The 12,699-nt window shown below is 35.8% G+C and overlaps 1 protein-coding gene across 1 annotated transcript; it reads right to left on the bottom strand.

Moving 5' to 3' along the window:
- Nucleotides 1–5,886: 5,886 nt before the first annotated feature.
- Nucleotides 5,887–7,864, bottom strand: LOC101657785 (olfactory receptor 4K1-like). Its single transcript, XM_013008751.1, has 2 exons — nt 7,847–7,864; nt 5,887–6,807 (listed from the first exon to the last, which is right to left on the bottom strand). The coding sequence occupies exons 1-2, from the start codon at nt 7,862–7,864 to the stop codon at nt 5,887–5,889; spliced, it is 939 nt and encodes a 312-aa protein (XP_012864205.1).
- Between the last annotated feature and the right edge of the window lie 4,835 nt (nt 7,865–12,699).

Below are 12,699 nucleotides of genomic sequence, written 5' to 3'. Positions count from 1 at the left end.
ATAACTGCCCCCAATCCTGCCTCATTAATTTCATTGTTGTTATTCTTAGGTGCCTGTGAATTGGTTCCAACTCACAGTGTCCCCATACAAAGCACTACATGCTTTCCTCATCTGCACTATCCTCACAACCGTTACTCTTGTTTGAGCCCATCTTTTAACCATTGTGTCTATCTGTTTCTCAATTGATCTTCTACTTTTGGTTGATCCTCTGCTTAACCAAGTATGGTACCATTTTCCAGAGACTAGTCTCTCCTGCTAATATGTACAAAGTTCATGAGATGAAGTTCTGTCATTCTCATTGCTAAGAAATGTTCTGTCCTTTCAAAACAGATGGTTCTTCTGGCAGTGTTATAAACTAAGACCATAATTCAAATGCATGAATTCTTCTTTGGTCCTCCTTATTGACTGTCCTGTTTTCATATTATGTGAAGTGATTGAAAATACCATGACTTGGGTCAAGCACACCGTAATCCTCTAAGGAATATCTTTGTTCTTTAATACTTTAAAGCAATCTTTTGCAGCAGATTTTCCCAATGCAAAATGTCATTCGATTTCTTGACTGCCATTTCCGTGAACATTGGATGTGAATCCATGGAAAATGAAGCCTTTGACAACGGCAATAGTTTCTCTGTTCGTCATGATGTTTTTAATGGGTCAGTCAAGAGAACTTGTGTTTTCTTTACATTGAATTGTCATTGATATTAATTGATACTGAAGGCTGCAGTTATTGATCCTCATCAATAAATATTTTAAGTCTCTTTGCTTTCAGCAAGTAAAGCTGTGTTATATGCATGTTACAAGTTGTTGACGAGTTTTCCTCCAATCCTGAGTTCACATGCATCTTCATGTAGCCCAGTGTCTCAGAATCTTTGCTCAAAACACAGAATGAATAAGTAGGGGGAAAATAGGATCCTGACACAATCTTTTTATGATTGTAAAATATTGCACATACTCATGTTCTGAGTGAAAGACTTCCTCTGAGTTTATGCACAGGTTTGGCAGGAGCACAATTAAGTGTTCTGGAATTCTCATTCTTGAAAGTATTGCCCATAGTTTCTTATGATCCACGCAAATGAACAAACCAAATCAAACTTACTCCCTATAGTTGATTCTGACTCTAGGGACCTCATAGAACAAGATAGAACTGTTGCTGTGGGTTGTTGAGACTAACTATTTGAAGGAATAGAAAGCCTTTTCTTTCTCCCAGAGCGGCTTGTGGTTTTTAACTGCTGACCTTGTGGTTTGCTGCCCAGCAGGTGAACACTGCTCCACCGAGGCTTCGTGGTAAAGCAAAAGTGAAAATATTTCTGGTATTCTCTGCTTTTTCTCGTGGTCCATCTGACACCAGTAATGATTGATATCCGTTGTTCCACATCCTCTTATGAGACCAGGTTGAATTAGCTCCTTGTAGATGTATTGATGCCCTATTTTAAAATTAATATTCAGCAAAATTTTATTTGCATCTGACATTGATATTGTTCAGTAAAATTTTATTTGCATCTGACATTGAGATTGTTCAGTATTCCTGCATTATGTTGGGTCACTCTTCTTTGGAATGAATAAAACTATAGATCTCTTCTTGGTGTTTGGCCAGCTGTCTTTCAGATTTGTGTGCATAAACAAATGAGTACTTCCAGAACTGTGTCATATTGTTGTAATATCACCATAGAAGTAATAAAATAAGACTATCATTTGAGAGTTAAAGTCTATAGGCATGTATGGGTATAACTGATAAGAGGACATATGACAAGTTACAATTAGAATGATTCATAAGACAATGAGATTTTATTTTAACTTTATTAGGAATACTATCAGATCTAAAGAAAGGCTGCATAAAGCCTAAATGTATTTAAAATAAAGAATGAATCGCTAAGTGAAAAAACAATTAGTACCATCCAACATTGTTGAGATAAGTAATTCCCTACAAGGTTATTAGCCCCTAAGGAACTTACACATGCCAGTCACCTAAATAAATATTTTCCTTTTAATGCAGATACCTCAGAACCACCACTAATTTGGCTTCTTTTCCAATCACTGTGCTGTATTTGACATTATATATATATACATATAAATATATATACATTATATATACATATAAATATATATATACATACATATATATATTTTTAGTTGTTTTATTAGGAGCTCATACAACACATCAAAATCCACACATACATCAATTGTGTAAAGCACATTTGTACATTCATTGCCCTCATCATTCTCAAAACATATCCTCTCCACTTAAGCCCCTGGCATCAGCTCCTCATTTTTCCCCTCCCTCCCCACTCTCCTCTCCCTCATGAACCCTTGATAATTTATAAATTATTATTTTGTCATATCTTGCCCTGTCTGACATCTCCCTTCACCCACTTTTCTGTTTTCAGTCCCCCAGGGAGGAGGTCACATGTAGATCCTTGTAATCGGTTCCACTTTTCCCACCCACCCTCCCTCTACCCTCCCAGTATCGCCACTCACACCACTGGTCCTGAAGGGATCATCTGCCTTGGAATCCTATATTTTTAATGCAATTTGGTAATTTTCTTTTTCAGGTTTCTGAAATTATCAGTTTTAGATTTCTGAATTTATGATTCTGTGGACCAAAACTTGAATTAAGGCAAATTCCCTAAGCTAGTGTCTATCTCTGAGGGCTCCTGGCAATTCCATTTTGCACTGCTTATGCAGAGTAATAAAACCCATGGCCATCAAATCAACTCCAATTCATAATGACTCTACAGTTTTTGAGGCAGATGGTCTCATATTTCTCCTAGAGAGTAACTACTACTTGGTTTGAGTCACTGACTTTATGGTTAGCAGCCAAATGCCTAATACAAAGTGCCATCAAGGCTCCTTATACCGAGAAATAGCCAATGAAATTCTTATGGATTGCAACAGAAGCATTTACTTTGAACATACCAGAAAGGATAAATTACTGAAGAGAGCATATCATGTTTGGTGAATGGAGGGGCAACAAAGACTTGGTAGACCCTTAGTAAGATGTATTGACACAATAACAAAAATGATGAATTTGGTTATATTGGTAATTTTTAGGATGGCATAGCCAGCATTTTTTTTTCTGTTGCACTTAAGGCTACCATCAGTCCAAGTTGACTTGACAGCAGCTGTTTCTATCACCTGCCTATCTACAGAGTAAAGTCCTTCCATTCAGGTTCTCTGGTCTGCTTATGAATGCATATTCCTTATTATGCAATTGTTTTCATCAAGCCAGGGATCTTCCTTAAACTTTTAAGCATGTCCAAAATACTTGTCTTACATTAAGTAAGTTAAAAGCTTAGCTGAAATGCATTTTGTTACTTTTAATTTAATGTGACTGAGCAATATACACTGAGATTATTCATTCAATGTGTGTTTTATAATTTTAATGCCCTTTACTTGTATCTATTTCTAATTATTGATGAATGTGTCTATTGCTATCAGATTGGGTTAAAATATATTCCTGAACAGAAGAAGCAACAAAGCCCACATGGAAGAAGCACACCAGCCTGTGTGATCATCAGGTGTCAATGGGATCAGGGATCAGGCATCTAAGACCCAGAATAAAACCATACCCAATGTGAATGAGGTGGGGCATGGAGTGGAGACCCAAGGCCCATCTGTAGACAATTGGACATCCCCTCACAGAGGGGTCACAGGGAAGAGATGAGCCAGTCAGGGTGCAGTGTAGCACCGATGAAACACACAACTTTCCTCTAGTTTTTTGGTGCTTCCTTCACCCCACTATCATAACCTCAATGCTACCTTACAAGTCTGATTAGACCAGAGCATGCCCACTGCTACAGATGAGAGTGCGCAGCACTGGGAATCCAGGATAGATAAACCCATCAGGGCCAACAAGGAAAGTAGAGACACCAGGAGGATTACAGGAAGGTGAGGGGGAGAAAGAGGGAATTGATCACAAGGATCAATCTATAACCCTTTCCCAGAGGGACAAATAATGGAAAAGTGGGTGAGGGGTGTGAGAGGACTATGTAAGATATGGAAAAAATAAAGTATAACTTATCAAGTGTTCGTGAGGGAAGGTGGGCAGGGCAGGGAGGGGGAAGAAATGGGGTGCTGATATCAGGGCTCAAGTGGGAAGAGAATGCTTTGAAAATGATGATGGTGGCATATGGGCAAATATGCTTGACACATTGGAGGAATGTATGGATTGTGATAAGAGATGTAAGATCCCCCAATAAAAATATTTAAAACAAACAAACAACTGTGCTTCCTATTAGATTTACTATCTAATTAAAAACAAAAGTAAATAAAAATAAAACTCCTCATTATTCAATAGAATTATATTCAGATAGCCATGTTTAATCAAAGTATTTATTAAAGTAACATCAAATTTTAAAACTGCACACTTGGACAACAAAATAAAATGAGATGATAAAATTCAGTTTCCACAGAGAGCAATGTCTACATGAAACTCAGAGACTTGAAAGTGGGCAATGTTGTTTCCACTGGCTTCCTATTCCAGTCATTCCTGAATCACCTCACTTGTATGAAGTAATAATATGACTTACCTGAAGACTAATGCTTTGTGTATGATACCTCCCTTAGCACATATGCTTTCATGGTAAACTTTTAGTATTTTGACAAGTATAGCAGAAGAGTGAATAACATTTGTTTTTAAGAATTATAATTAACTCTAAATAAAAATAAATAAATAAAATGCAATCTTATCATCAGTACAGAGTAGGTTGGAATTGAAGGCCAGTACAAACAGAATCAATTCCTCCTAGAATTAATTGAATAATCGGTGATTGAAAGGAACAGATTTTGTGGCTGAAAAGAGACTTACTCATGTGTATGCACCCTCTTTGTAGCCTTTTCATGATAGGATGGTGACACGCTTCTCAAGTTTCACTTAAAGTTGTGAAAAAAAAGAAGTATTGGAAATATTTTCTAATTCCTGATGAATTAGCTCTCTACAACTACTTTAAAGTTTGCCCTTCCAAATGAAATTAAGCAAAATAACTGACTATACAGATGTCCTGCAGTGATTATCAGCTACTGGAATATCTATTAAAAGTGTTATAAAGATACTGTATGTAGAAGTGTTATTATATATCTTCCTGAGGATGCAAAAATACTGTAATAATTCTAACTCCAGATAATTATATTTTTGGTGTGTCAATTATTTGTTTCAGAGGTCCGTAGGTGTCACTAAGAGTTTACACTTGTCTACAAATCTAAAAGCTAGTGGCTCAAACACACTCAGCTTTACTGCTTCCTTAAAAATTAGAGCCAGGAAAACCTGTGTTGTAGTTCTACTCTGTATACATGGGATTCCCCATGAATCTGAATCAACTCCTCAGTAACATTACTTGTTTCAAAGCCAGGGCAGCAAAACTCAGTCATATAATTGCTTCTACAGTATTTTACATCTTTATAACTTAGCACAAGGAATAAATGTAATAGGCTGATTTATTTTCAAACATCAGTGCCTTATTTGTGAGTACAGAATTTTGCAGCCATTTACAGGACCCAAATCTTAGCTAGAATAATTATAACTTACAAGAGATTAAAAACAGAGGAACATCTTTTAAAGTGTTCAAACAACCAGCTATGCCAAAACAGATTGTTTGCAACAAATCTTGCTAAGTTGATCCCTACACTATAATAGAACCAAAAAAGTTAAGAAATCATGTTTAATACTTTAAAATGTTACAAGGGATTTAAAAAATGTAAGTCTTATATAAGGGTTGAAAAGATTACTTAGTGGTTTTACTATACAGAATAGATATATTTTAGGGAAATAAAATGAGCCAAAGAACATAAGATCTCTAGTAGTGAAAGAATAATTGTGAATAAACATAATAATTGCACACAGTCACAACAAAGGCCAAGAAGTAAGAATGTGCACCTCTCCCTCATAGTTATCTACAAGACCTGCGTGGAACCCACATGTCTCTGTCTTAGCTTCTTCATGGCTTCCTTCACGTCTTTGTTCCTCAGCGTGTAAATTACAGGATTAAGGAAAGGTGTAAAGACAGTGAAAAACACAGATATAAACTTATCGATTGGGAAGCTCTCAAAGGGCCAAATATAGATGAAAATTAATGGGCCAAAGAACAGAACCACAACCGTGATGTGAGCAGAGAGAGTTGAGAGAGCTTTGGATGTCCCACCAGAAGCTTGGCGATGGACAGTGGCAAGAATGATAGTGTAAGAAACAAGCAAAAGAAGGAAACATATAAGTGAGAGTAAGCCACTATTGGTGAGCACCAGGATCTCCAAAACATAGGTATCTAAGCAGGCAAGCTTTATGACAAGGGGAAGGTCACAAAAGAAATTGTCTACCTTGTTGGGTCCACAGAAGGGCAGATCAACTGTGAATGCCAAGTGGCTAGCTGAGTGGAGGATACCAATGGTCCAGGACATGACCACCAGAACAGTGCACACTCTTTGGTTCATGATGGTCATGTAATGTAGAGGTTTGCATATAGCAATGTATCGATCATAGGCCATGGCAACAAGAAGCACCATCTCACTACCCCCAAAGACATGTAAGAAAAATATCTGTGACATGCACCCCTGGAAAGTGATGGTCTTGTGTTCATTGAGGAAGTCTGCGATCATCTTGGGAGTAGCAAACGTAGCCTGACAAACATCAATGAAGGAGAGATTGCTAAGGAGAAAGTACATTGGGGAATGCAAATGAGAGTCTACAATTACTGTGAGGATGATAAGGGTGTTTCCCAAAACAGCAGCTCCATAAAACACAGAGAACATAAAGAAAAGGAAGAGTTGGAGTTCTCGAGAGCTAGATAAGCCCAACAAGATAAATTCTGTAACCACTGTCTTATTGCTCCATCCATTAACTGAATCTGAGATGCTGAAGTTATCTGGAGAGGGAGAAAAAGTAGTTGAAATAGATAATATTTAATATTTTATGCAAATGACATAAATGTTTTATTTCCAGTAACTATAGAAATTTGGTGAGACTATAACAGTGATTATTCATGTTATATTTAGAAAATAAATGCTCTTATTTGTGCTTATGTAAATAATTATGTGAAATTCTTGATTTGGGTGATATAAAAGAGATGATAGAATAGAAATATAAATAGATATATGATAGGTAGATAGAAAGATTATAAATGTATCCAATTAACAATAAGTCAATAATGATAAAAGGAACATTGAGAAAAAGCCGTATTTGCCGCTGTATTCTAATGTATTTATGCATAACATACAAGACTCCCTGGCACTTTAGAAGACATAATATATACTTACACATTCAGATATAGTAGTAAAATATTCTAATGCCCTTTATTTTGGATAAGAAATTTAATATGAAGATGTGAAAATCAGCCCAATTACTCAGATAAATTGTATTAAAGGAGCAATGTATGTAAGATATCTGCAATAATAAGAATAGAGAGAAATTAATTACTAACAAATTAAGCAATCCTGGCTCAAGGATTGTATTTACTGTCTTATATACTAAAACAATTTAAATTTTACAGCAATAAGTCAGTCCAAAACCCTGGAATTGTGCTGAGTGGAGATGAGCTTTTGAAGTATGAATTTTTCCTACTAGGCACGCATAGAACAACTAGCTATGGGTTAGTGCACCCTGTGCTATCACCTGGGAAGGTTCTCTCTGGTCACAGTGGATTTTTTCATAAAAACAGTTTCGCTCAAACATCATTTTTTGTGATGGCTGATTTATGAGAACACTGTGTGGCTGTGAAATTTTGTTTCTTGCTTAGGAAAAATAGCCAAGAAACTTTTGCGATGTTTAACACAGTTTACAATGACAGCACTACGGGGAAAACTCAAATGTATGAGGGGTTTTCTCATTTCCAAAGAGGTGAAATGTGAATTGATGACAAACCTCATTCTGGATGTCCATCAACTTACCAAACAGTCGAACATGTCAACACATAGTGCATTTGGTGTTCATTCCACTATTTCAGACTGTTAATCAAGCTTCCTATTTAGAGGTTCTGAAAAGATGGTGTAATGGCATTCAACAACAAAAAATGTCAGATTTGTAGCACACAGGGAACTGGTTTTGCCACCAAGACATTTCAACTGCTCATGCAACCATCTCAGTGTGCCAGGTTTTGGCAAAAAGCCAGCATGCCTCTCTTGTCCTGAGCATCATACTCACCTGACCTCACTCCGTGCAACTTCATTTTGTTTCCCCAAATAAGAGCAAGATGAAAGGACAGCAATTTGATGATATAGAAGAGGTGAAGGAAAAAACGAGAGAGGTGCTGTCAGTCATCCAAACAGATGAGTTTGAAAAATGTTTCTGAGTGGAATTGCATATTTGACAAATGTATTAAGGGTAATGGAGAGTATTTTGAAGGTTCTAAGGTTGTATTGTAAAAAAGATTAAATACATAACTTTGGGGGAAAATCCGTTTTTTGGGATAACCCCTTGGTGTGTGTGTGTAGTGTGTACCTTGGCGACTTTTTTTTTTCATAAAAAAATGATTCGTTTAGTGTCACAATTTTACTTTCCACCTTTCTCAAGTTGACTTCCTGTTTATAGCCATTGAATTTAGCATTATGTGAGCTAAGTACATGTAATTGAAGGGAAAATATGAAATTTCAATTCAAATCAGAAATTTATAATTAAATTTATATTTGAACTAATCTTTGCCGGTCCCTTTTTGTAATCTTTTTCTAGGATCATTAATATTACAATAACAGATTCATTTTCCAAAGCCTATTGAACGCCATATTTGAAGTACTTTCATCCACTCAGAAAATAAGCATGAGTGCTGCTGTGCACCCAACACACAATAGACTCTAGAGACACAGCAATTATTAAGTACCTATATACTTGACCATAAGCTGGCCTGAATGTCGGCCGAGGCACCTAATTTTACCACAAAAAACTGCATTAAAAATGTTCTGAAAAACGTGATTTATAAACGAGTATATATGGTATGTAAAAATTTCCCCACCCTCACGTGGCTTACATTCCAAAGAATAGGGAGATGGTAGATTAAAGAACAATACTATCTGTATGTGTCGGTTAGTGATAAATGCTACGGAGAAAATAATGCAGAACAATGGAATGGAGACTAGACTTGGGGCAGGGGATGAGGCAGAGACTGCCTCTTTAGGCAAGTTCCATTTCAGCAAAGACAGGAAGAGAATGTCGCGGAAGGCCTGAGGAAATCCATTCCATACAAAAGACCAGCTGCCAAGTGCCATAACCTATTCAAAGGAAACCTTTATTTCAGAAACATTAACATAATTTTGACAGGTATATTAGAGATAAAATGAATGGAGACTAGCTTTAAGCTTTATTATGCACTTGAATTGGCATACTTTGAACCATTCTGACTCATGGCTTTAAATATGTTTACAACTTTAGGAAATCAAATTCAGTCTTGAAAACTAGGACAAACAACTTGCCTTTGTATTTTCCATCATGGAATATGGATATAAAACTTCTTTACAAATCAGTATTTCCATCTAAATACATGATATAACTTTTAATTATCCAAAATAAAGGCAGAATGATCTATGGTTCCCAGGACCCTTTGGAATGAAGCTCATGATCAGATCCCATAAGCCAGAAGAAAAGAAACACTGTAAGTCTGTCTTGACACTCAGTGACAGTGAACTCTGATAGCTATTCAGCATAACTTATTAAGGTTATGTTCTCATCAATGAGAACGTAAAAATTGGTCTTTGGTTTCATGGCAATACCTCATAGATTCCTGTACCTTGTAATTGTCTCCTATACTATAGGTATATCTATACAAGGTCTGGAAAGAGTTTGAAAAGTGGTAAATATATCAAACCAAAACTTTTCTTACCTAAAATCATTTTACTTGGTATTTACTTTAATTGATTCAGCTTAGTGTAGTTTTATACATATAGCCTGAATTTCTCTAAGTCCATTGTAAATACATTTTTCCCTTATTAAGGACCAATTGTAATCTGTAGTCACAACTGTAGTATTAGCCAGTCTTCAGGAGAAGGAAATGGATGAAAAATTCCATAAAAATCTAGTATCTAAACACAAGAGACCTGGGTTTAATAATTCCTGGCTTTCTTTGCTTACCTTTATTAAATATTGTTCAGTTATTCATCCATTCAACTTATTGCACACCCATAATTATATGCCAGCTGCTCTGAAGGCATGGGGTTTTTATAATGCACAAAGTATATATAGGCTTCATGTCTTCATACAATTCACCACAATTCTCTGAACTTTTGATTCCTGGTCTATGAAAGTGTATATTTGAAAGAGCCATGAAAACTAGAAGTGGCATTAGCTGTCTTATCATGTTCTTAAAATTGAAAACAAACAAGTTTTAGCTAAGTTAATCTGAATGGAACAATACCTGCTTCCAAACAGGATCAAAGTCTATGAGAATAATATTCCTGAAATAATGTTAAAATAAAAGCATTTTTCTACAATAAACTTTTAACTTGTTAAAATAGGTGAGAATCTGAGAAAAGAAAAGTGACTGAAGAGATACTGTTCTCTATTTCACCTTCTGTTTCAATCTTCAGAGTTCTTTAACCTGTAAAAGAAAGAGAAGATTAAACCAGAGTTATAATATGCTCTCAATACTTTTTATTGTGAATGAAAAGAGGGATTTGTTATTGTTTTATTATGAAATCTACTTTAGGTTTCAAGGTAAATAATACCCTGACTTAGACAAGAGATGATCCTAAGGCTAATCTTTCCTTCATCACTGACTATAGAAAGCTTCCACAGGTCTTTGTCTAAGGTAGAGTGAATACAAAATTAACAAACACAAAATTAGTCTTCCATTTAAAGAAGAAATGAGAAATTTGTGTGTAGTACTTTCTGGAATTAGAAATTGGTTTAGCTTAGTCAAGAGGTTCATACAAAGAGAAGCAAGGCAAACTATAACATTTTATCTTTTGGGTCAAATTTTTAAGTTTCTTAGTTCATGTTTCACAAAATGATTTCAACATTTTAGTGTTAATGATGATCAGTGAGACAGAGGAAGCAATCACAGACACAAAAGAGAGAGTATTTTGGTAATGAAAATAACCTTTATGTTAGGAAATTGGATGATAGCCTCTGTGTAGATAATGAGATTGAATAAAAGGTGTTGGATGTAAAGGACTTGATAGAGTTGCCTTTTATTCCTACGTGTCTAAACATTACATTAATACATATTTAATCTGATGCAAGAGAGTACAAAAGAATAGAATGGAAGGAACTTCCACAATGAGAAAGATCATCAAATATCAAATCACAACACACTCTGCTTGTGAGATGCTAGAAGGAAAAGGTTTCTGTCACTCATAATATCCCTCATCTAATGTTGAACCAACTCTATGCAAAACAGTGAGCTTAACAAATGATGCATTATCTCATTACTTCTTACAGCCAAGCTATAATGGATGCATTATCATAGTCTTGGGTTACAGTACACGAAGCTTATTTTATCAGTAAAGTCAGTGTCACAACAGCCCACCGCGAGGTTTACCTCATGCTCACATTTACCGCCATCGCCTATTCAATCATCAATGTTGGAAGGCACAGTTTTACATTTTATTTTACATTTTTGAAATTCACATATTAACTTTAAATTCTCCTTCTTAATAATTCAAAACTTAACTCCAGTAGTTCAGGATAGTTTAAACTCTTTGAACTGTAATAGCTAAGTTTAATATTTTGCTTAATTTGATTAAATTGCACATACCAATTGTGATAGATATCCCAGGGGAGTCATAAAATCTTGAGGAAGACAAGCCTCCAAAATCCATTGGATTCTTTAAAAGTGAATCACCAAAGCTGACTAAACAGCTGCTTAAATAACATAACACATGCCCGCAAATCGCAGATAGCCAATCCCATTACAGTAACCAATTAAAGAATTTCCTTTGTGAAGTGAAGTGAAGTCATCTTGCTCTGGGAGTTATTAGTACAAATTTGGTAACTTTCCCTAAAACTATGGTGATGATAACTTTCAAATTATTGCAATTGTAATTGTAAGTGAGGGCATATGTTGCAAGGGAAAATATAGTCACCCCGTAGCTTGCAACAGTTATGTTTAACTTCATTTGTTCATTTGTCTCGCTCCATGGGTCTCATAACTGACCAAAAGTTACTATGTATGTGAACATAAGCTGACATGCTCAGAGCCTAAAGAAAATCAAATCAGAAGAAATTTAAATCTGGCACAAGCCCAAGAACTTTAGAAATATTTTCTTTAATTCTTTGCTCCTTCCTTTTCATGCCAATATATTTGATAAGGGATTTTAACCTCTTTGTTGTTGATGCTGTTAGGCACCATCAAATTGGGTGAGACTCACAAAAATCCTATGTCCAAAAATAGGAAATGCTGCCTGGTCCTGTGCCATCCTTATGATTATTGCTATGTGCTATGTGTGTTCTGTCACATAAGCACTCTCTACCTTTCCTATAGGTTCTTTAATTCATTGCTGTGCCACACAGAACTCACAGACAATGCTCTAGATTATAAAGTTTATTGTGGAAATTAATAGGTAAGATCCCACCTCCTGCTTCTCAAAACTCATCTTATACCCAGCTGAATGGCAATAAGTGACTTTTATTAACAATTACTCACAGGTAAATTCTATCAGTCTTCCTCCACTTTCTTACACAGATACATGCAGAAAAAAAGTCATTTTGTGGGAGTTACAGAGACTTGGGCTAGAAAAGCTGCTAAGTAAACTGCCTGTGCCCTATGTTTGAGGCTATTGCAGGAGGCA

This window comes from Echinops telfairi, unplaced genomic scaffold (assembly GCF_000313985.2).
Source record: "Echinops telfairi isolate 266 unplaced genomic scaffold, ASM31398v2 ScPeMD7_18;HRSCAF=68, whole genome shotgun sequence".
Classification (NCBI taxonomy): Eukaryota; Metazoa; Chordata; class Mammalia; order Afrosoricida; family Tenrecidae; genus Echinops; species Echinops telfairi.
This window is presented reverse-complemented; position numbering and strand designations above follow the sequence as displayed.